General features: G+C 37.6%; 2 protein-coding genes and 1 long non-coding RNA gene across 3 annotated transcripts; all 3 read right to left on the bottom strand.

Moving 5' to 3' along the window:
- Positions 1-489: 489 nt before the first annotated feature.
- si:ch211-217k17.9 (uncharacterized) lies at positions 490-1738 on the bottom strand. Its single transcript, XM_067402473.1, has 4 exons — positions 1519-1738; positions 1296-1357; positions 1038-1195; positions 490-833 (listed from the first exon to the last, which is right to left on the bottom strand). The coding sequence occupies exons 2-4, from the start codon at positions 1313-1315 to the stop codon at positions 745-747; spliced, it is 267 nt and encodes an 88-aa protein (XP_067258574.1). The 5' UTR covers positions 1316-1357; positions 1519-1738; the 3' UTR covers positions 490-744.
- A 610-nt stretch (positions 1739-2348) lies between these two features.
- LOC137031983 (uncharacterized) lies at positions 2349-4191 on the bottom strand. Its single transcript, XR_010896634.1, has 3 exons — positions 4088-4191; positions 3522-3590; positions 2349-2594 (listed from the first exon to the last, which is right to left on the bottom strand). It is a non-coding gene; the product is annotated as an uncharacterized lncRNA (long non-coding RNA).
- Positions 4192-18429: 14238 nt separating this feature from the next.
- LOC137032374 (uncharacterized) lies at positions 18430-20575 on the bottom strand (the record flags this gene model as incomplete). Its single annotated transcript, XM_067404131.1, has 5 exons — positions 18430-18811; positions 19013-19170; positions 19372-19433; positions 19586-19962; positions 20164-20575. Coding segments are annotated over 5 exons (1131 nt in total), but the record flags the coding sequence as incomplete, so codon positions are not given.
- Between the last annotated feature and the right edge of the window lie 5010 nt (positions 20576-25585).

Genomic DNA, 25585 nt, shown 5'->3' with positions numbered 1-25585 from the left:
GTAATTTTAACATTTGGGTGCAGCTGAGGTGGGGTGTTTATTTGTGTATGCCTCATCCTTACACCCATACAACTTGTTTGGCAATTCCCTCTGTGGCCTGATTAGCTGAAAATATTTGAGCATGTGTTTGCATGAAAGTGACACACCTGTGCCATCCAAGACATTATTGTTAATGGCAGCTCTTATCAACAATATGAAAAAAAAAACAAGTTTCCAGCTCTCCAAACTGATTGCTTATGTATGTCTACTTACAGCACAGTAACGTTAACCTAAAATAGAGTAATTGAGGATTTGGATTTGAACATTGAACAGTGTACAGTGCCATCTTTTCATGAAAGCAAAAAAGTTTGGACCATATAAACTTAATACATTTTTATTTGATTTGAATAAAATATGACATATTGCAATGTATATGCATAGAATATATAGACAAAAATAATTATAACCAAAGAGCTACAGAAAAAAACTTTGCATTAGGAAATACATGAGTAAAAAGACCCACTTATCCCTCTCAGAGACAGCATCAAAATACAGGAAATTCAAGCAATCATTAAATGCAATGTAATGAACAACAAATGCATTATCAAGCTTATCTATATATTTTCCTATAATATTATCTGAGAGTGTGCTACAATAGAACTAAATGTAATCAAATTCCATGTAATTAAAATTAAATTTGCTCTTTAATTTGTTACAGCATGTCTAGTTGTACTCTCATGATTGGTTGATGTACGGTTAAAGGATCTATAGGAAAAGCCTTAATATTTTTGACATAATAATGAGGCATGTTGCTTGAAGCAGACTGGATTCAATCTTTAATCCACTTGAAGAAACTGTAATAAAAGATATGCAAATTAGTTGAATCTCCGTATAGATGATTTATTAGATCTCAATCTTTTTTTGCAGTCATAGATAAAAGTAGAACAATTATAGATAAATACTAAAATGTTAGAACAATGAAAAAATGTTTTGTGTGTCATATTTCCATGATAGTAAAGTTATTGCAGACTATACATTTATGGAATAATAGAGTTTACCTGAACCATTGACTAAAACTGAATTAGGAATTATGTTCAGATCTTTGACATCTCCTGATGCTATTGCTGTCGAGAGGGTTTGTGCAACCACTTGACCGGATGGGACAGATTGACTGGAGTTGAAGAACATTTCTGTTTTTGTGATAACTGACCCTTGGCTGGAATATATAAATGTTGAAATGATTATGTAAGGTTTAAAAATTCAGTCTCTCACACAGTACACATAAAATGAGCAGCATTCCAATATGCTGTATTTACCTGAATCCTATGACATTCATTCTAAGGAAGTTTGTAAATTTCTTTTTGTAAACTCCTTCAAGCTGGAACAGAAACGATTACAGACATCAATTACAATAGAGTATGGTAATATATGATTGTTGGTTACATAATTGTCTCTTCTGTTAACTACGGGTTTAAAAATCAAGAAAAGTATCATTAGTATCATAGTGTGTTCTAATAAAGTAAATAGATTTGAACTCACCTGATCCTTGACAGACTTTGCCCTATTCTTGAACTCCACTGTGTTTGGATCACTGAGTGCACTTACAAATGTATCAGAAGAGCGAAACTCCAGAGTGGTTTTCGCTTCAGTAGTAGATGCTGTTGTAGGTGCAGATGTTGTAGTAGCTGTAGATGTTGTGGGTGCAGATGTTGTAGTAGCTGTAGATGTTGTAGGTGCAGATGTTGTAGTAGATGTAGATGTTGTGGGTGCAGATGTTGTAGTAGCTGTAGATGTTGTAGGTGCAGATGTTGTAGTAGCTGTAGATGTTGTAGGTGCAGATGTTGTAGTAGCTGTTGATGTTGTAGGTGCAGATGTTGTAGTAGCTGTAGATGTTGTAGGTGCAGATGTTGTAGTAGCTGTAGATGTTGTAGGTGCAGATGTTGTAGTAGCTGTAGATGTTGTAGGTTCAGATGTTGTAGTAGCTGTAGATGTTGTAGGTGCAGATGTTGTAGTAGATGTAGATGTTGTAGGTGCAGATGTTGTAGTAGATGTAGATGTTGTAGGTGCAGATGTTGTAGTAGCTGTAGATGTTGTAGGTGCAGATGTTGTAGTAGCTGTAGATGTTGTAGGTGCAGATGTTGTAGTAGCTGTAGATGTTGTAGGTGCAGATGTTGTAGTAGCTGTAGATGTTGTAGGTGCAGATGTTGTAGTAGATGTAGATGTTGTAGGTGCAGATGTTGTAGTAGCTGTAGATGTTGTAGGTGCAGATGTTGTAGTAGCTGTAGATGTTGTAGGTACAGATGTTGTAGTAGCTGTAGATGTTGTAGGTGCAGATGTTGTAGTAGCTGTAGATGTTGTAGGTGCAGATGTAGTAGCTGTAGATGTTGTAGGTGCAGATGTTGTAGTAGCTGTAGATGTTGTAGGTGCAGATGTTGTAGTAGCTGTAGATGTTGTAGGTGCAGATGTTGTAGTAGCTGTAGATGTTGTAGGTTCAGATGTTGTAGTAGCTGTAGATGTTGTAGGTGCAGATGTTGTAGTAGCTGTAGATGTTGTAGGTTCAGCTGGTATAGCTACTGTTGTGTTGTTTATTTCAGCTGCTGTAATTCCTGTGGTTGCTAAAAAGTTACATATTTTACATATAGGCTTATCACAGAATTATTTCATTTTTATAGATGTTAACACTGCATGATTAATCATTAGAAGATTGCAATCTCAATTCAAACACCCACACAATCTCAGCTATGTGAATCTTTGACAAGTACAATCACAACAAACATTCAAATCTGCGTTGGCGCTGCCGCCGACCCAAAGAGAACAGTTGTTCTGTATGTCTGAAACAGCTTCTCAAACAACCACATTCTTTTCAACCACACAGAATCATTATTTCTGTAACAATACAAGGAGTACTGAGATAAATGTTTTAGTTTGGATATAACAACTATGGAAGCCCTAAACTGCAACTTGAAAAAAATGAATTTAAGGTGGAGAAAAAATTGTCTTAAAAGTCTTAGAAGTCCTTAAAACATTTTTTTTTATTTTTTTTTTATCTCACCCTCACTTTTTATCTCTTAAAAAAAAATTATTTCTCTTTAATAACTTTCTCTCTCTTCTAAAGCATTTTTACTCTCTTTAACACACTACACCCCCCATCCCCCCCTCCTCCACAAATTTTTTTTTCATGATGTAGTAAAAACTGATGTGTTACAAAAAACATTAAATCACGTTTGAATATAATCTGCCACTTTGAATTGAAAGATTGAATTGATTACATTGCTACCTCAGTAAGTGAAGACAAGTGACTGTTAAAAAATGTATTTGCCATTGAATCATTATTCCAGAGATTCGTTCAAAAACACTGATTTAACCAGTAATGAAACAAGTGAAGTCTTTATGAGTCATTGAATCATGATTCATTCCAACCCATTTAAAAAAAAAATAAGCAGAAATTAACATTCTTTCACAACATCTATTAGATGATGTTTTTTGTTTTTTTTTGTTTAGTTGTCTTTTTTAAACTAAAAAAAATGTTGTAAATTACCTACCGAACAAAATGAATAAGATCAAAGCTTTTCTGTCCATCTTGGAAAGAGTCCTGTGGTGGAGATTAAAGTCTGTAAAGAAAGCAATATTTCACTGAAAAGTTAAGGTTTATAGTCTAAGTTTATATCTTAGATATCACAAAATTGAAATCAAATTCCAGATCATTATCATTTCCAAGCTGCATTATTTTTCTATCATGACTAGTTAATATATTAACATCAGTGTTTTAGAAAACAAACGAATGCCCCTGACTGGCATTTGGAAATCCTAAAGATAATGGCTTTTCTAATCAATATCAAGATTAAATAATTAAGTAGAAGTTTATTTATATAACTGCAGTTTTCTGAAGATACATTTCATACAAGATTTAGTAATTCATTTAGTTAATTTACTTTTTGGAATGTAATTTAATTTAATTTTGTAACACATTTTACCATATTATAAAATGGTTGGCATGCCATTAAATATAGTAATACTTTGATAATTAAATGTTGAGATATTTCTCGCAATTAAACTATAATACCAAATAATTATCACAAATATATTTAGAGATATAAAATGTCCTTACGAATCCTTGAGCAGATATTATAATATTCAGCACGTTGGTTGGTAATCCGCTGTAGTCTCAGTGGCTTTAAGTGGATCTACGAGATATTCTGCGCTCCAGTTTCCACTTCTCCTGAATCACCTGCAGCACTCCTGCCTCTTATATACCAAACAATAACGGCCTGATTGTTTCCTTCTTTGAAATGAACAAATAAGCTCAATGGAATGTCCCTTGGCAGAGGCTGTGATGACATGCTATGATTTTTTTTATTTTTTTTTTGAGCTGTCACATTTTTAATTTTATAACTGACTTTATGTTGTTCACATATGGGTATCTCATGGCTTTCATTCATTACATCATTTCAATAAAACATATTAACATTGTTTAAAATCTGTTTCAATTCTGAGGGATAGGAATAGTTTCATATAGTACTTGCATGGAGTTTGGTTTATGAATATCTCTGAATTTGTCAATTATTTTTAAGCATCAGTTTCCCATTGCTCAACAGTTAAACTCACAGTGCTGAGACAGTCTTATACAGCAGTACTGTATAATCTTGCTATATTTCATATGTAGCCATATTCATCTGCCTGTTGATAAATATAAATATAATCAGGGCTTGACATTAATGTTTTTGCTTACCAGCCATTGCCATACTTTCCAAAGTTACTAGCTACTCATCATTTTCACTGGCAATTTTGACATTGATACCATGGGGAAAAACTGCCATATAGATATTTTTAATATTTGGCAGCAGGTATATTAGGCTGCTGTCACTTTAAGACCTGACGCATGGATCCATTATACTATTATACACATGCGTTTTCTTTCGCAAATGTTTACATTCACTTAAAACATAACTGTTTAAGTGAATTCTCGACTGGCATTTTGACATTATTTTGTGTGTATTTGACTGTTTGAGCTCAATAAACAGTGAAAAATAACTCCATTTAGTACTGAGAGGTGGCTTTATGTGCATACACTTTTGGTGTGAGCACAAAATCTGTGGGAATGAGTAAAATGATGTGCAATACATGCAATCCCATGCCGAAATTCAGACCCAGTAACACCAACAATATTCATCTGGTGCAAATGAAATGAATGAGTGTGGGAAGGCAGGTTTGTGTGTCAGTTTGCTGTTTGAGAGATCTATTATGCGGAAAATGAGTATTGGAAGCATTTCCGATATATAATATCGTTATGTATCGAAAAATTATATATATATATATTTACTACACTACATTGCACTTAGTTTATTATTTCAGATGCCTTTTTAAAAGACTGCAAATTAAAAAATTATAAAATTCAACCCGCCAAAGTGGCTAGTAGCATTTGACGGGTTGGCGGGTGTTAATGTCAAGCCCTGTATATAATGCATGTGGATCTCAACAGAAATAAAATAAATTCAGAGCAACAATTGCACAGGCATTAAAAATGTTGTGATAAAGAAATCCACCCCTTATAAAATAGCTCTTTTTATTTGTAACAATGGATGTAGCTATTTCTTAAAAAGTACAACCCCATTTCCAAAAAAGTTGGGGCTTTTTGTAAAATGCAGTAAAACCTAGAATCTGTGATTTGCCATTTCTCAGGAACCTGTATTTAATTGACAAAAGCAGGCCTGGTTCCAGAATCAAATCAATGACGGTGCTTCTGAAATTACTGCACAGCACGCCATGATTTTCCTGCAGAATTGGGTTACTTTTTCACAGTTGCAGGTCTGTGGGTTGAAGCGACCACACTATTTATCACACAATTTTTAACCCTCGGAACGCAATTTTTACAGGGATACACCAAGGAACGTAATTGGGTTTTGGACTAGTTTTGAGAAGTGGATTTTCTGGATTTTCTGCCAATTGATGGTCAACCCTTTCTCAGAGACAAGAATCCTCCAAGTGACATATTTATTTCACACCTCATAATAATGGTCTTGGTCTTTTACAGCCATTTGTTGTTTATTGGAAAACCCCTGACTTGGCAAAAAACTACCTAGCCACAAGACTTTTTCAGATGCATTTGACCTATTATTTCTCACAGCTTCGTAATACTTTTGCTGCAGTTGTTTTCAGTTTCATCAATGTACAGTTAATGAAATAAATAAACTATTTCATCACATTGAGACATTTAAGATCATTTACTAATCATCACTTTTACCAATAATTGGAATAGAATTTCAAAAATATTTTGCAACTAATATTTTTCTATTAATCGAATAGTCTGCCTTTACATTGCTTTAATTCGTTTTACTAATTTAACATTATATTTCTGTCCTGTGCAGAGTGAATCCAGCATTTACATGTCACTTCTGAAACGTTCAGCATGCAATTGGCCATCGGTCCTCTTAGTAGCATCAAAAACAAGATTTTATTCAATGGATTATATAAAATACCTCAAAAGTGAGCAAAGACTGCTCCCTTTACAATCACTAAAATGCTGTTGCTTTGTCTATTCGTCATGATCTCACAAAGTTCTTACAATCATTGAAGCTGCCAACAATGCACAATAAATCTTACTTACCTTTTACTTACCTCTGATTGGCCATTGCATCCAAAAGAACAACAACTATGTCCGTGATTGGCCATGTTGCTCACCGCTGCAAAACACGTTGTAAATAGACGTTCTCCAGAGAGCAAACACAAATACGCACTGGAGCATTTACCAAATCTGTTTGAGGGTGTTTAGCACCCCCTATCACCCCCATAGAATTGGGCCTGGACAAAAGTAAAAAGAAAAGATTTCCAATGACCAAATTAATTGTATTTTGTAAAAATAAATAAGTTTTGATTTTTATAGCTGAAACACACTCCAAAAAAAAAAAAAAAAAATTTGGGACAGAGGCTAAATGAAAGTGTAAAGATTACAGAATATTTAATATTATATAAGTTATTTTGATATTGGTTTTGATATCGGATTCGATCATCGGATTGATAGGTGAGGGTACCATGTATAAAAGGAGCATTCACCAAAGGCTCAGTCTTTGCAAACAAAGATGGGTCTTGGCTCATCACTTTGTGCCAAATTTCATGAGAGAATTGACAAAAAATTAAAAAATCACATTTCTCAATGCAGGATTGCAGAGAATTTAGGTCTTTCACCATCTATATATTTTGTGCAAAGATTCAGGGAATGCAGAGAAATCTCAGTCTGTATAACCCAACAATGTTGAAGTTTGTTATTTGTTGATGTTTGTTGAGCCAGTGCATGGGAACAAGCTGTACCTCCCACTAATATCATCACTTTCAGAGCATTATTCCCCTTCTGGCTTTCTTCCCCTTGGATCCAAAACCTTTAACATTAGTTGCTGGTATTTGGACATTCAGATTGGTGCACTGGTATTATTACAATTACTGTCTTTTTTAAAACCACAAAAAGAATATCAAACTTGATGATCAGCATTTTTAATGTCTCAAAATCTTTTGATCAAATTCAACTTTCATGTTTCGTTCCACCACCAAACACATGTACAGGCTCAACCAACCAACCAGCAATATGACTGCAGATAGAGAAGATTAAATGACAAACCCCGGAGATATTCAGCAGACAATGGCGCTGTCTGCTGGCAAACTTGCACAATGCAGTTAGACTTGGAATCCAGAAAAACTGAAAGAGCAAATGTAGAAAAGGAAACAACCATTATTGTTGAACAATGAAACAATATTCACAATGAAACAAAACTTTTATACTGGTACAAAGTCAGAAGAGCTGACCCTCTAAGTCCCTATGATATTCTGGTTTATAGATATGGAAGGTATTTTGAAAGTCATTTGAGTTTCATTGGTTCTACTCTTTGGAACAACATGAGGGTGAGTAAATAGCTCCATTTAATATTTCCATTTTGGAGTGAACCGGTGGATACAGGCCCTCTGTGATTTTAGCTGAAAGGGTGATAGCTTTCAGTCACATAAACTCAAACCAGCCTTTATTTATACACTGTAAAAAAAGTCAGTAAAATATACAGCAAAACACCATCAAATTCCAACGGTAATGGAGCGTAAAACCAAAAACTTCCTTTTACTGTATTAAATAGATTGAATAACCGTTAATTGTGAGACTGGATAAAACTTTGTTTTTTACTGTAATAAAATGTTGAAATTATAAATATTTTCTGTGAAAACAAATAAATATGCATACATTTTACAATTAAATATTGTAATGTTGAAAATGTCTAAAAACCTTAGATTTTATGGTATTATTTGAGTAAAACTACATCTTATGGGGTTGTGCACATTGGAATTCACGGTAAAGACATTGTCAAATTTACGGTAAAATACCGGCAGCTGTGGTTGCCAGGAATATACCGTGAAAAAAATGTGGAATCTGTAAAAGACAATACGGTATACTGGTTTTGTAACCCTAAATTTTACAGTAGACAACGTATTTTTTTACCAAAATCATGGTAGAAAAAAACAAATATATATTTGTCAATTATACAGGTCCACTATTTGGACGTCCAACCATGACCCAACTTGGACGTCATCTTGACGTTCAACATTTGACCTTTGAACGGGGTAATTTTTTTGGACGTCAATAACAGATGCAGGAAATTGACATGATTAATATGTAATATTTGTTTTATAGGGCCTATCAACATGATTAATACACGAAGAGCTCAGATGCAAAAGCCTCTAAGTGCCATCTGAAATGTTCTTCTAGAATTATAATTTTTATCAAGCTTGTATATTTAAGTTCAATAATTTCACTTAAATGGCAATGCAAATTACCTATTAATTGTCATTTAAGTGAAAGTACTTAACCACAGCAAAATCCCCACTGTTAAATTAACACCAAAAGTGAACGTACAAGTCCATCTTACTGGGTGTTAAAAAAGGCTTGTTTGAGATGCGCCTAGCCTCGCCTGAAGTTCAGCCGAGAGTAGGCGGCTGCAGTGAGGGGAGGAGTGAAAAAAGTGCAGGCAAGACAGACAATTCTCCATTCTCGTAGTGCATCAGACACCTGCGAGATTAAGGCGGATATCGCGGGATTCACACTTGTTGATTCACGCGCTGTGTTGCTGATAAACTGGATGTAATTTACATTCTGTTGCTTTTATATGAAAATAAACATAATGAACAAGACACCCAAAGTACTTGTTATTTATTTCCATTCGAAGGATGTGTGTATCAATCATTTTTATTTTAATTACAGACATGTTTTTATATATTTTTATAAATATGATAACAATCACATAACCCATAGAGAGATTGCACTGTCAGAGACTTTTGGAATATTCACACATAATTTATATAGCCTGACTTCGTCATACTCATATTCTAGGCAGAATGTGAGTCTGATACTGCTCCATTGCACTTGAATTATGGGGCGTGTCTTAACCGAACCAGTAAAAAAACAACAACTCTGCACTCAATTGGATAGACCTACAACCAATCAGAGCAACGCAGTAAGTGATGTATGTTGAACTTGTACTTAAACTTTTGCCGAATCCTGTTGGAAGGACGGCAAACACATCTTTCCCATCAACAAATGCCTTGATTGCGGTTCTTTGTTCATCTTTTAAAAGTAATGCGCTGTCGATTTCTTTTATTACAAACGTGGTAGCGGAATCTAAACATCTTACTTCTCCAGCTGCAGTCATCGTTGGTGAAAACCAATTCAACCCAAGCGCTCTTTGATGACGTGGTGGTTACGTAACCGCAGATAGCCTGTCCATCATCGATTAAAGCCCGCCCTGGCAATTTGATTGGCTCGGCCTTCTGGGAGCAGAGCATAATTAAGCTGCATTCACGTCACCTCGTATTTACCGGAATCTTGAAATGACAACACGTGACGTTGTATTCGGAGCTGTTCACGTCCTTTTGGTCCTTGGACTGGGAATTATGCGTTTCCATAGCACCACTATCAACGCCTAATAAATCAATCTACAGCAGTCAGGTGGTACAGCGGCCACGTGGTACATCTGGGAGCTTTCAGAAAACTCCCAGCTTACAAGCTGTAATTACGAGCTCTACGAGGAGGACGTGAACGCTTTTTACAAGCTAGAATCTTCTAACTACAGGAATTACGAGGCCACGTGAATGCACCTTTACTCCACAATGGATCGAGTCCAGACCGAACTTCCCGTCCCAAAAATGTTGTGGGCGGGGTTCGGGCTGGCACCCAGGCTATAATTTATACGCATAAAATCATGGCATTAGAGTTTTAAAATCAAACATTTTAAATCAGATCAATACATCACGGTTGTTTAAACCAATAAGCTTTAAGCTGTGTCGTCAGCAAGTCGTTTCCCATCGTGCTTTTGGTCAGCGCAGTCGGTGGAGAGCAACTGCGCTCGACTGCAGAATCCGATGAGGCCCTCCTCGCCCTCGCGAGAGGTTTTTGACACACGTCAGCATGACATCAGAGCAAGGCAGCCCACCCTCGGACACATTTCTAACCGGCATGCATTTCGCGGTGATCACCGGTGATCGGTTCTGCGCAGAATTTGCTCATCTCAAACAAGCCTATAGATACACTGAAGCAGTGTTAAAGTTAATGAGATATTTGATTGATGATTGACAATTAGTGGAGACACCTGATGATAATAAGCAGAATCACTGAAGAAACAACAAGAGAAAAAGAGAGAGACACAACAACTACAACTGACTTCCAGCCATTAAACATTATTACACTTATTATTAACCAGTTTGATTTGATTTCTGTCATACATCAACAAAAGTTCTTATTGAGAATTAACAGATGTTTAGATGTTAATGTTTGAATGAAAGTTTAGTTTGAAGTCACCATGATGGTGAAAAGCATTTCCTTTAGCTGGGCTCTTGACTCTATTAACATTAATTTGTCTTTGGCTGTTCCAACTTTGTGTTTGTAAAGCATATTTGTTATGGCCAGAGAAACTATGATCTGGACTGTGTTTCCCAATAGTGCTGTGAGCTAAAGTTGATCAATTTAGGTTTACAATGCTTTGGGAATCACAGTCATGGTGGTTTTGTTTTGATGATGACATTCTCTTTGAAATTGTCAGATTCATTGGTGACATCCAGTAATGATGGTCAAATAGATGTTATATTATTTCTTTTCAGTTAATGTGTTACCACTTGAAATTCAGAAGAGCTTTTATAATCCGACTACTCAAGAAAAAAAAAACACACAGACATCAAGAATCAGCATATGATTCTCAAGAACGGTGACGATAAATAAATACAAAATACTGACAAACAGATCAACTCTGAACATCACAAAACAAGCTACTGTCACAACAAAACAACAGAAAAATAAAGCAAACATGAACAATCTATGAAAATTACAGGACAATTCAGCTGCATAATTTATTCATGCAGCAATGCATGATGGGAGCCATGGATGAGTTTTGATTGGTGGCTCCCATCATGCACTGCAACATGAAGCACTTTGTTTGATTGTCACCATTGTTGAGGGTCATATGCTAATTCTTGATGTCTGTGTTTTTTTTTTTTATTCCTCTGTTCTTCAGATTATAAAAGCTCTTCTAGATTTCAAGTGGTAACAGATTTACTAGAAAGAAATATAACATCTATATGACTGACAATACTGGACGTCACCAATGAATCTGACCATTTCACAAAAATAATGTCATAAACAAAACAAAACCATCATTGCTGTGATTCCCAAAGCATTGTTAACCTAAACTGGTAACCTTTGGTTCACATCACTATTGGGAAACACAGCCCAGATCATAGTTTCTCTGACCATAACAAATGTGTTTTACAAACACAAAGTTGGAGCAGCCAGAGATAAATTAATGTTAAAGGTACAATTTGTGATATTTTTTTCCGCTAGAGGTCGCTAGAAGCCTATTCAAAACAAAGGCGTAGTTTGATGACGCCAAGTTTTAGAGCGGAAACTTGGGACATGTGGCCTCTAACTCAACGGACGGTGCAAAAGAATAGGGATTGGAGTCTGGAAGAACTCATGTTCGTGGATGCGATTATTAACGTTACTGTAGTATGAAGCAGAGCAGGGCGGTAACAAAGGGAACTGACGTCATTGACAGGCGACTGCACTGCCCCGTGTCACTGTTTAGAATGGGGATTTTCTCATGATTTACAAGTAGTTGAAAACATTAGAGATATTGTTTGTAATCAGCTGGACAAAATATATAACACTAGCCTAGTGGTTTTTGGACATTTTACTGCAAAAATTTTACATATTGTACCTTTAATAGAGTCAAGAGCCCAGCTAAAGGAAATGCTTTTCACCATCATGGTGACTTCAAACTAAACTTTCATTCAAACATTAACATCTAAACATCTGTTCATTCTCAGTAAGAACTTTTGTTGATGTATGACAGAAATCAAATCAAACTGGTTAATAATAAGTGTAATAATGTTTAATGGCTGGAAGTCAGTTGTAGTTGTTGTATCTCTCTCTTTTGTTGTTTCTTCAGTGATTCTGCTTATTATCATCAGGTGTCTCCACTAATTGTCAATCATCACTCAATCATCAATCAATTATCTCATTAACTTAAACACTGCTTCAGTGTTACTTTTTAACACCTGGTAAAATGGACTCATATGTTCACTTTTGGTGTTAATTTAACAGTGGGGATTTTGCTGTGGTATAGTTAAGTACTTTCACTTAAATGACAATTAATAGGTAATTTGCATTGCCATTTAAGTGAAATTATTGAACTTAAATATACAAGCTTGATAAAAATGATAATTCTAGAAGAAAATTTCAGATGGCATCTGAGCTCTTCGTGTATTAATCATGTTGATAGGCCCTATAAAACAAATATTACATATTAATCATGTCAATTTCCTGCATCTGTTATTGACGTCCAAATGCAGAGGTGGAGATTCCAGGGGTCAGAAAGTAAAAGTCCTGCCATATTTTCATTCCACCCACTGAAGCATTAATGAGATAATTATGTGATTAATTGAGTGATGATTGCCCATTATTGAAGACACCTGATGATAAAAAGCAGAATCACCAAAGGAGAAAATCACAATATTTAAGTTACCATCATCGAGGTCAGGGTTTGTTTTAGTTGAGCTCTTGATCCTTGACTTTTTAATATTAGATTTTGTTTGGGCAGTTTTAACTGCATTAAAACCAAACAGACAAGCAAAGTTAAAAGATGATCAGGTGTTGTTGGTTATGTTTTTACATAAACATTATTTGATCTGAATCACTGAACTCATTTAGAGCCCAATCGCTGAGTTAGATTTACATTATTGATTACAGCAGCACTGTGATTCTGCAGAAGATCAGCTTATACGATACAGAATTTTTTTTTTAAAAAGTTGTCCTTATCACAAAAAAAAAAAAATAATATTTTAGGCACACACAGACATCAAGTATCAGCCTGTGAATCTCAACAACGGTGACAAGCAACATATTCTGATCAACAGATCAACTCTGAACATTAGAAAACAAGCTACTAAAAAGTCACAGAAAAACAGCAACATTTTAATAGTGAGAATAAATGAAATTACTAAGACAATTAAGCTCATAATTTATTCATGCAGCAATGCATGATGGGAGCCATGGATGAATTTTGATTGGTGGCTCCCAGAATGCACTGCAACATGCTTTATGATGGCCACCACTGTTGAGATTCACAGGATGATTCTTGATGTCTGTGTGTTTAAATGAGCTTTACTTTTTTTTTTTTTAAATCAGAACTCTTAAAAAAAATGTATTGTAAAAGCTGATCTTGTGCTGTAGAATCACAGTTCTACGGTGGCCGAGAGAGCTCAACGCGCTGCAAATGAGAAAACATCTTCATCAGTTTGACAACACATGCGCTGCAAACTCCACAACACTTACAAATAGTGAAACGCGCTGCAAATAAAGAAAACATCTTCATCAGTTTGACAACACACGCGCTGCAAACTCCACAACACTTACAAAAAGAAAAACGCGCTGCAAATAAAGAAAACATCTTCATCAGTTTGACAACACATATGCGCTGCAAACGCCACAACACTTACAAAAAGAAAAACGCGCTGCAAATAAAGAAAACATCTTCATCAGTTTGACAACACATGCGCTGCAAACTCCACAACACTTACAAATAGTGAAACGCGCTGCAAATAAAGAAAACATGTGGAGTTTGCAGCGCGTGTGTTGTCAAACTGATGAAGATGTTTTCTTTATTTGCAGCGCGTTTCACCATTTGTAAGTGTTGTGGAGTTTGCAGCGCATGTGTTGTCAAACTGATGAAGATGTTTTCTTTATTTGCAGCGCGTTTCACTATTTGTAAGTGTTGTGGAGTTTGCAGCGCATGTGTTGTCAAACTGATGAAGATGTTTTCTTTATTTGCAGCGCGTTTCACTATTTGTAAGTGTTGTGGAGTTTGCAGCGCGTGTGTTGTCAAACTGATGAAGATGTTTTCTTTATTTGCAGCGCGTTTCACCATTTGTAAGTGTTGTGGAGTTTGCAGCGCATGTGTTGTCAAACTGATGAAGATGTTTTCTCATTTGCAGCGCGTTGAGCTCTCTCGGCCACCGTAGAACTGTGATTCTACAGCACAAGATCAGCTTTTACAATACATTTTTTTTAAGAGTTCTGATTTAAAAAAAAAAAGTAAAGCTCATTTAAACACACAGACATCAAGAATCATCCTGTGAATCTCAACAGTGGTGGCCATCATAAAGCATGTTGCAGTGCATTCTGGGAGCCACCAATCAAAATTCATCCATGGCTCCCATCATGCATTGCTGCATGAATAAATTATGAGCTTAATTGTCTTAGTAATTTCATTTATTCTCACTATTAAAATGTTGCTGTTTTTCTGTGACTTTTTAGTAGCTTGTTTTCTAATGTTCAGAGTTGATCTGTTGATCAGAATATGTTGCTTGTCACCGTTGTTGAGATTCACAGGCTGATACTTGATGTCTGTGTGTGCCTAAAATATTACTTTTTTTTTTTTTGTGATAAGGACAACTTTTTAAAAAAAAAATTCTGTATCGTATAAGCTGATCTTCTGCAGAATCACAGTGCTGCTGTAATCAATAATGTAAATCTAACTCAGCGATTGGGCTCTAAATGAGTTCAGTGATTCAGATCAAATAATGTTTATGTAAAAACATAACCAACAACACCTGATCATCTTTTAATTTTGCTTGTCTGTTTGGTTTTAATGGAGTTAAAACTGCCCAAACAAAATCTAATATTAAAAAGTCAAGGATCAAGAGCTCAACTAAAACAAACCCTGACCTCGATGATGGTAACTTAAATATTGTGATTTTCTCCTTTGGTGATTCTGCTTGTTATCATCAGGTGTCTTCAATAATGCTCAATCATCTCTCAATTTATCACCTAATTATCTCATTAATGCTTCAGTGGGTGGAATAAAAATATGGCAGGACTTTTACTTTCTGACCCCTGGAATCTCCACCTCTGTCCAAATGACATCCAAAACAATTACCCCGTTCAAAGGTCAAATGTTGAACGTCAAGATGACGTCCAAGTTGGGTCATGGTTGGACGTCCAAATAGTGGACCTGTATAATTGACAAATATATTTGTTTTTTTCTACCATGATTTTGGTAAAAAAAATATGTCGTCTACTGTAAAATTTAGGGTTACAAAACCAGTATACCGTATTGTCTTTTACAGATTCCAGCTGCTGGTATTTTACCATAAATTTGACAGTTTTTTTGATTAACACAACCCCAAAAGATGTAGTTTTACTCAAATAATACCATAAAATCTAAGGTTTTTAGACATTTTCAACATTACAACATTTAATTGTAAAATGTATGCATATTTATTTGTTTTCACAGAAAATATTTATAATTTCAACATTTTATTACAGTAAAAAACAAAGTTTTATCCAGTCTCACAATTAACGGTTATTCAATCTATTTAATACAGTAAAAGGAAGTTTTTGGTTTTACGCTCCATTACCGTTGGAATTTGATGGTGTTTTGCTGTATATTTTACAGTGCAGGAATTTACCGTAAAATGTATCTGGTCAAAATAAAATGCTGTAATTTGTTATACAATTTCACTGTGTTTTTTACTGTCAAAGGTTTTAATAAGGTTTAACATATTTCTGTTATTTTTACAGTTATTTACCATAATAGGGTCTATTAAAAAATGACCGTGTTTTTGACAGTAAAAGACTGTAAAAATGCTGCGGTGAAAAACTATTAATTGGTTTACAGAAAGTTTCCGTACTATATACGGTGAATAACTGTGATAAATCTAATGGTCCATTTAATGTAATTTTATGGTAAAATACCATTAAATTCACAGTTTTTGGAAGTGAAAAATAACAATTCATTGTAAATATTACAGTGAAAAACCATAAATTAACATTCCCACAATTCCCTGCGTGACACTTCACATTTGATATATTTTCGTTTCTTCTTAGTTTTTCTCATTTTTTTCTAATCAGTTATGTACATTAGGGTTTTATGTTACATCTAATGTTGTTAAATTAATGTTTATTGCATTTTTTAAATTTCTTGCATGTTACCATGATGGTGTTTAGTGTGTGTGTGAATGACACTGTGCGCCTTCTATATGGTGGAAAAGCTGCTTGTGGTGAACTTTGATTCATCATGTGACTCATCACCACTGTGTTTGGTGACTGTCAGTGTATTATAAAGGTACAAAACAGATATTAGTACTTCATTAGGTTGGTAAATGAACTTTATATCAGTTAGTAAAATACCTTATTTTACCATAAATTTAACAGTTTTTTTTTTTTTTATGTTGCAACTGTATTTTTTACGGTAAAGTTCTGGCAACCACAGCTGCTGTTTTTTTACCGTAAATTTTACTGGGATTTTTTTACAGTGTATTACTGTTAAATTAACAACAAATTACTGTATATATTATTATATTATAACTTTTTTTTTACTGCAAATATTCGTAAAAAGCTATGGAAAGTTGCATTTTTTACATAAAATTACTGTATAATTGACAAATCTATTTGTTTTTTTCTACCATGATTTTGGTAAAACAAATACGTTGTCTACTGTAAAATTTAGGGTTACAAAACCAGTATACCGTCTTTTACAGATTCCACATTTTTTTCACGGTATATTCCTGGCAACCACAGCTGCCGGTATTTTACTGTAAATTTGACAGTTTTTTTTTTTAACAGTGTAAACACTGGTTATTTTAAAATGGGTATAACATGGGTGTAGCAGAGTGTCTATTTATCTATGTGTCACCCATACAACTTGTTTGGCAATTCCTTCTGTTGCTTAATAGCTGCCAGAAATGACCAAAGAATGATTGGAACATGTGTTTATGTGGCCATGAGACTGAGAGTGGAACACTTGTATCACCCCAGGCATTAAATTGCTCATTTTTAATGGCAACTTTTGGTAAGCAGGGTCGGCCCAAGAGCCATGGGAGTGGAGCGAGGTCAGTGGTACGAGTCCTACTGAGTGTCACCTGTGTGCCACATCAGTCTCGAGTCCCATGGAGGTGCTCTGAAAGTGGAGGAAGAGAGGACCAGGCCTGGACTTGTTGTTTTGTTTTAGTTTATGCAGTAGTCTGTGAGAGGCTGCCGCTTTACTTTCATTTTGTTCTTTATGTTAACATCTGCCAGTTCCAGTCTCCTTCTTCCCTGAACCTTTAAATTTGTTAAATTGGTGATTAAGCATTTTGTTACGTGGATCAATTTAGCAACAAGTGGGACAAAGGGCTCGCTGCCGTGCTTGGTTGAGGAGGGGTGGCTGCCATCCATGAGGGGACAGGGGGGTTGCCGCCATTCACCGGAGGCCAGACCTGCTGTCATCCGTCATGATGGGGAGGAGCAGGCAGAGTGAGAACGGAGAGAGATGTGGGTATGTGGCAAGCAGGGTGGGGCCGAGAGCCGTGGGAGCGGAGTGAGGCCAGTGGCATGAGTGCTAATGAGCATGACCTGTGCGTCACACTGGTCTCAGGTCCCACGGAGAAGCTTCAGAATCATATAAAGAAGAGTAACGACAGTGAAGGACGAGAGAGGACCAGGCTTTATATGCTTTACTTTCATTTTGTTGTGTTTATTTTGTGATTAAATGTTTACTGTTTGCCCGTTCCTGTCTCCTTCTTTCGAGAGCGTTTAATTTCGTTTACACAACACTTACACTACACTAAAAAGCCAGTTTCCAACAGCTTTCCCAATGGAATGCTTTATGAAAGCTTACTTACAGTACAGAAACTCTGACATAAAATTTGAATTAACTGAGTCTAGTTGCATTTGAACACTGAACAGTAGAAGCTGTAGATACAGTAAGAATACATATAGTATTCTCTTTTCATGAAAGCAAAATATTTTGGACCATATAAACTTAATAAATATTTTTATTTGATTAAGATAAATATGACATGTTGCAATTACAACTTAGACAACAAAGTATAACAAGTATTTATCCTTAAAATAAATATACAAATAGCTTTTGTATACATTTGAAAACATACATTAGGAAATACATGAGGAAAAAAAAGATCGACTTCTTTCTCCTAGAAAACAGCCTGCTGTTAAACGAATATCTGCAAATATATTCTTGAGAAAAAAATTCATTATCAAGCTTATCTTTATATTGCTTTATACCATTATTTGAGAGTGTGTTACAATGGAAATACTATATATCACATAATAAATAAATTTTCTCTTTGTTTAATTTGTTACAGCATGTCTAGTTGTACCCTTATGTTTGGTTGATATATTATTAAGGGATCTATATAAAATGTCTTAATATCTTAGACATAATAATAAGGCATGTTGCTTGAAGTAGACTTGATTCAATCTTTAATCCACTTGAAGTTGTAGTTACTGTAGTAGCGATAGTTGTAGTTGAAGCTGTAATAAAATATATGCAAATTAGTTCAATCTCAATATAGATGAAATATCAGAGTTCATTTTTTTTTTTTTTTTTTTTTTTTTTTGCTTCATTCTAGTGAAAACGAGAAAAAACAAGAACAAATATAGATAAATCCTAAATTGTTAGAAAAAAAAAGGTTTTGTGTTCCAAATTTCCATCTATGGAGTAATCAAGCTTACCTGAACCATTGATTGAAACTGACTGAGGAATTATGTTCAGTGGATTGACACCTCCTGTTCCCACTGCTGTCAAGAGGGTGTCTGAAATCTCTTGAACAGATGGGGCGGATTGGTTAAGGCTGAAGAATATTTCTGTTGTTGTGATGATTGACCCAGCTCTGAAATATATAAATGCTGAAATTATTATGGAAGCTTAAGTTTATTGGATTCTTTATTTTTTTTTGCTCTTTCTTTCAATCACAGAGAGATAGAGAGAGAGAGAGAGAGAGAGAGAGAGAGAGAGAGAGAGAGAGAGAGAGAGAGAGAGAGAGAGAGAGAGAATACATAAAATAAGCAACATTTCAATATGCTGTATTTACCTGAATCCTATGACAATCACTCTGAGGAAGTTCATATATTTGGGTCTGTAGACTCTTTCAAGCTGGAACAGAAACGATTACAGACATCAATTAAAATAGAGTATGGCAATATATGATTGTTGGTTACATAATTGTTGTCTCTTCTGTTAACTATGAGTTTAAAAGTCAAGAAAAGTATCATTAGTGTGTTCCAGTAAATTCAGTTTGAACTCACCTGATCTACAACAAGCTTAGACCTATTCTTGAACTCCTCTGAGGTTTGATTGCTGAGTGCATCTATAAATGTGTCAAAAGAGCGAAACACCAAATCGGATTTCACTTCAGGTATTTTTGCAGTAGTTGTTGTGAAAGTTGTAGAAGTTGTAGACGCAGTAGATGCTGTTGAAGCTGTAGAAGTTGTAGATGCTGTAGACACTGTCAAAGCTGTAGATGCTGTAGAAGCTGTTGATGCTGTAGATGCTGTAGAAACTGTAGACACTGTAGATGCTGTTGAAGCAGTGGATGCTGTAGATGTTGTAGATGCTGTAGACACTGTCAAAGCTGTAGATGCCGTAGAATCTGTAGATGCTGTTGAAGCTGTAGAAGGAATTGCTGTTGTAGCCAAAGATGGGGGAAAAAAGATATTAGTTGGGAGTCCATATAGGCAAATATAGGGTATTAACCTTTATTTTGGCTTCATTCTAGTCAAAACAATAAACGCACATAAACAATGGTTTTGGGTATCCTATACTTATTTTATTAAAGTTGTAGAAGAATATACTTTTTAAAGATCTATTGAGTAATGCAGCTTACCTGAAGTATTGATTGAAACTATATTTGCAGTAGTTGTGGGCACTTCAGTTGTCATAGATGTTGAGGGTCCTGTTGTGGTTGCTGTTGATATTGTGGGTGCACTAACAGCTGTGCTTTCAAATGCATTTGAAAAGATTACAGTTGAAGTAAGAGAAGCAGCTGTTGATTGTGGTGCTGTAGATGTAACTCCAGCACTAGTGGTGGATGCTCCAGGAAGAGTTGATGAGACTGTGGAAGAATCTGTTGATGTTGAAGTTGCTGTAGGTGTTGTGGAGGATTCAGCTGTTGTAACACTAGTTTGTGGTGTTGTTGTGGTTTCTCCTGCTGTAGTGGTAGATGTTCCAGCAGGAACTGTAGTAGTCGCTGAAGACACTGTTGTTGTTGTGGGTGTTGTGGAGGATTCAGCTGTTGTAACACTAGTTTGTGGTGCTGTTGTGGTTTCTCCTGCTGTAGTTGTGGATGTTTCAGCAGGAACTGTAGTAGTCGCTGAGGACACTGCTGTTGTTGTGGGTGTTGTGGAGGATTCAGCTGTTGTAACACTAGTTTGTGGTGTTGTTGTGGTTTCTCCTGCTGTAGTTGTGGATGTTTCAGCAGGAACTGTAGTAGTCGCTGAGGACAATGCTGTTGTTGTGGGTGTTGTGGAGGATTCAGCTGTTGTAACACTAGTTTGTGGTGTTGTTGTGGTTTCTCCTGCTGTAGTGGTGGATGTTTCAGCAGGAACTGTAGTAGTCGCTGAGGACACTGCTGTTGTTGTGGGTGTTGTGGAGGATTCAGCTGCTGTAACACTAGTTTGTGGTGTTGTTGTGGTTTCTCCTGCTGTAGTGGTAGATGTTTCAGCAGGAACTGTAGTAGTCGCTGAGGACACTGTTGTTGTTGTAGGTGTTGTGGAGGATTCAGCTGTTGTAACACTAGTTTGTGGTGTTGTTGTGGTTTCTCCTGCTGTAGTGGTAGATGTTTCAGCAGGAACTGTAGTAGTAGCTGAGGACAATGCTGTTGTTGTTAGTGTTTTGGAGGATTCAGCTGCTGTAACACTAGTTTGTGGTGTTGTTGTGGTTTCTCCTGCTGTAGTGGTGGATGTTTCAGCAGGAACTGTAGTGGTCGCTGAAGACACTGTTGTTGTTGTTGTTGTGGAGGATTCAGCTGTTGTAACACTAGTTTGTGGTGCTGTTGTGGTTTCTCCTGCTGTAGTTGTGGATGTTTCAGCAGGAACTGTAGTAGTCGCTGAGGACACTGTTGTTGTTGTAGGTGTTGTGGAGGATTCAGCTGTTGTAACACTAGTTTGTGGTGCTGTTGTGGTTTCTCCTGCTGCAGTGGTGGATGTTCCAGCAGGAACTGTAGTGGTCGCTGAGGACACTGATGTTGTTGTTAGTGTTGTGGAGGATTCAGCTGTTGTAACGCTAGTTTGTGGTGTTGTTGTGGTTTCTCCTGCTGTAGTGGTAGATGTTCCAGCAGGAACTGTAGTAGTCGCTAAGGACACTGTTGTTGTTGTGGGTGTTGTGGAGGATTCAGCTGTTGTAACACTAGTTTGTGGTGCTGTTGTGGTTTCTCCTGCTGTAGTTGTGGATGTTTCAGCAGGAATTGTAGTAGTCGCTGAGGACAATGCTGTTGTTGTGGGTGTTGTGGAGGATTCAGCTGTTGCAACACTAGTTTGTGGTGTTGTTGTGGTTTCTCCTGCTGTAGTGGTGGATGTTCCAGCAGGAACTGTAGTGGTCGCTGAGGACACTGCTGTTGTTGTGGGTGTTGTGGAGGATTCAGCTGTTGTAACACTAGTTTGTGGTGTTGTTGTGGTTTCTCCTGCTGTAGTGGTAGATGTTCCAGCAGGAACTGTAGTAGTCGCTGAAGACACTGTTGTTGTTGTGGGTGTTGTGGAGGATTCAGCTGTTGTAACACTAGTTTGTGGTGCTGTTGTGGTTTCTCCTGCTGTAGTTGTGGATGTTTCAGCAGGAACTGTAGTAGTCGCTGAGGACACTGCTGTTGTTGTGGGTGTTGTGGAGGATTCAGCTGTTGTAACACTAGTTTGTGGTGTTGTTGTGGTTTCTCCTGCTGTAGTTGTGGATGTTTCAGCAGGAACTGTAGTAGTCGCTGAAGACACTGTTGTTGTTGTGGGTGTTGTGGAGGATTCAGCTGTTGTAACACTAGTTTGTGGTGCTGTTGTGGTTTCTCCTGCTGTAGTTGTGGATGTTTCAGCAGGAACTGTAGTAGTCGCTGAGGACACTGCTGTTGTTGTGGGTGTTGTGGAGGATTCAGCTGTTGTAACACTAGTTTGTGGTGTTGTTGTGGTTTCTCCTGCTGTAGTGGTAGATGTTCCAGCAGGAACTGTAGTAGTCGCTGAAGACACTGTTGTTGTTGTTGTGGGTGTTGTGGAGGATTCAGCTGTTGTAACACTAGTTTGTGGTGCTGTTGTGGTTTCTCCTGCTGTAGTTGTGGATGTTTCAGCAGGAACTGTAGTAGTCGCTGAGGACACTGCTGTTGTTGTGGGTGTTGTGGAGGATTCAGCTGTTGTAACACTAGTTTGTGGTGTTGTTGTGGTTTCTCCTGCTGTAGTTGTGGATGTTTCAGCAGGAACTGTAGTAGTCGCTGAGGACAATGCTGTTGTTGTGGGTGTTGTGGAGGATTCAGCTGTTGTAACACTAGTTTGTGGTGTTGTTGTGGTTTCTCCTGCTGTAGTGGTGGATGTTTCAGCAGGAACTGTAGTAGTCGCTGAGGACACTGCTGTTGTTGTGGGTGTTGTGGAGGATTCAGCTGTTGTAACACTAGTTTGTGGTGTTGTTGTGGTTTCTCCTGCTGTAGTTGTGGATGTTTCAGCAGGAACTGTAGTAGTCGCTGAGGACAATGCTGTTGTTGTGGGTGTTGTGGAGGATTCAGCTGTTGTAACACTAGTTTGTGGTGTTGTTGTGGTTTCTCCTGCTGTAGTGGTAGATGTTTCAGCAGGAACTGTAGTAGTCGCTGAGGACACTGTTGTTGTTGTAGGTGTTGTGGAGGATTCAGCTGTTGTAACACTAGTTTGTGGTGTTGTTGTGGTTTCTCCTGCTGTAGTGGTAGATGTTTCAGCAGGAACTGTAGTAGTAGCTGAGGACAATGCTGTTGTTGTTAGTGTTGTGGAGGATTCAGCTGCTGTAACACTAGTTTGTGGTGTTGTTGTGGTTTCTCCTGCTGTAGTGGTGGATGTTTCAGCAGGAACTGTAGTGGTCGCTGAAGACACTGTTGTTGTTGTTGTTGTGGAGGATTCAGCTGTTGTAACACTAGTTTGTGGTGCTGTTGTGGTTTCTCCTGCTGTAGTTGTGGATGTTTCAGCAGGAACTGTAGTAGTCGCTGAGGACACTGTTGTTGTTGTAGGTGTTGTGGAGGATTCAGCTGTTGTAACACTAGTTTGTGGTGCTGTTGTGGTTTCTCCTGCTGCAGTGGTGGATGTTCCAGCAGGAACTGTAGTGGTCGCTGAGGACACTGATGTTGTTGTTAGTGTTGTGGAGGATTCAGCTGTTGTAACGCTAGTTTGTGGTGTTGTTGTGGTTTCTCCTGCTGTAGTGGTAGATGTTCCAGCAGGAACTGTAGTAGTCGCTAAGGACACTGTTGTTGTTGTGGGTGTTGTGGAGGATTCAGCTGTTGTAACACTAGTTTGTGGTGCTGTTGTGGTTTCTCCTGCTGTAGTTGTGGATGTTTCAGCAGGAATTGTAGTAGTCGCTGAGGACAATGCTGTTGTTGTGGGTGTTGTGGAGGATTCAGCTGTTGCAACACTAGTTTGTGGTGTTGTTGTGGTTTCTCCTGCTGTAGTGGTGGATGTTCCAGCAGGAACTGTAGTGGTCGCTGAGGACACTGCTGTTGTTGTGGGTGTTGTGGAGGATTCAGCTGTTGTAACACTAGTTTGTGGTGTTGTTGTGGTTTCTCCTGCTGTAGTGGTGGATGTTCCAGCAGGAACTGTAGTAGTCGCTGAGGACACTGATGTTGTTGTGGGTGTTGTGGAGGATTCAGCTGTTGTAACACTAGTTTGTGGTGTTGTTGTGGTTTCTCCTGCTGTAGTGGTGGATGTTCCAGCAGGAACTGTAGTAGTCGCTGAGGAAACTGATGTTGTTGTGGGTGTTGTGGAGGATTCAGCTGTTGTAACACTAGTTTGTGGTGTTGTTGTGGTTTCTCCTGCTGTAGTGGTGGATGTTCCAGCAGGAACTGTAGTAGTCGCTGAGGACACTGCTGTTGTTGTGGGTGTTGTGGAGGATTCAGCTGTTGTAACACTAGTTTGTGGTGTTGTTGTGGTTTCTCCTGCTGTAGTGGTAGATGTTCCAGCAGGAACTGTAGTAGTCGCTGAGGACACTGCTGTTGTTGTGGGTGTTGTGGAGGATTCAGCTGTTGTAATACTAGTTTGTGGTGCTGTTGTGGTTTCTCCTGCTGTAGTTGTGGATGTTTCAGCAGGAATTGTAGTAGTCGCTGAGGACAATGCTGTTGTTGTGGGTGTTGTGGAGGATTCAGCTGTTGCAACACTAGTTTGTGGTGTTGTTGTGGTTTCTCCTGCTGTAGTGGTGGATGTTCCAGCAGGAACTGTAGTAGTCGCTGAGGACACTGCTGTTGTTGTGGGTGTTGTGGAGGATTCAGCTGTTGTAACAATAGTTTGTGGTGTTGTTGTGGTTTCTCCTGTTGTAGTGGTGGATGTTTCAGCAGGAACTGTAGTAGTCGCTGAGGACACTGCTGTTGTTGTAGGTGTTGTGGAGGATTCAGCTGTTGTAACACTAGTTTGTGGTGTTGTTGTGGTTTCTCCTGCTGTAGTGGTAGATGTTTCAGCAGGAACTGTAGTAGTCGCTGAGGACACTGTTGTTGTTGTTGTTGTGGAAGATTCAGCTGTTGTAACACTAGTTTGTGGTGCTGTTGTGGTTTCTCCTGCTGTAGTTGTGGATGTTTCAGCAGGAACTGTAGTAGTCGCTGTGGACACTGCTGTTGTTGTAGGTGTTGTGGAGGATTCAGCTGTTGTAACACTAGTTTGTGGTGTTGTTGTGGTTTCTCCTGCTGTAGTGGTGGATGTTCCAGCAGGAACTGTAGTGGTCGCTGAGGACACTGTTGTTGTTGTAGGTGTTGTGGAAGATTCAGCTGTTGTTACGCTAGTTTGTGGTGCTGTTGTGGTTTCTCCTGCTGTAGTGGTGGATGTTTCAGCAGGAACTGTAGTAGTCGCTGAGAACACTGTTGTTGTTGTTGGTGTGGATGATTCAGCTGTTGTAACACTAGTTTGTGGTGTTATTGTGGTTTCTCCTGCTGTAGTGGTAGATGTTTCAGCAGGAACTGTAGTGGTCGCTGAGGACACTGTTGTTGTTGTAGGTGTTGTGGAAGATTCAGCTGTTGTTACGCTAGTTTGTGGTGCTGTTGTGGTTTCTCCTGCTGTAGTGGTGGATGTTTCAGCAGGAACTGTAGTAGTCGCTGAGAACACTGTTGTTGTTGTTGG

Source organism: Chanodichthys erythropterus, chromosome 12 (assembly GCF_024489055.1).
Source record: "Chanodichthys erythropterus isolate Z2021 chromosome 12, ASM2448905v1, whole genome shotgun sequence".
Classification (NCBI taxonomy): domain Eukaryota; kingdom Metazoa; phylum Chordata; class Actinopteri; order Cypriniformes; family Xenocyprididae; genus Chanodichthys; species Chanodichthys erythropterus.
Note: the sequence above shows the minus strand (reverse complement) of the source record. Positions and strands in the feature narration are given on the sequence as shown.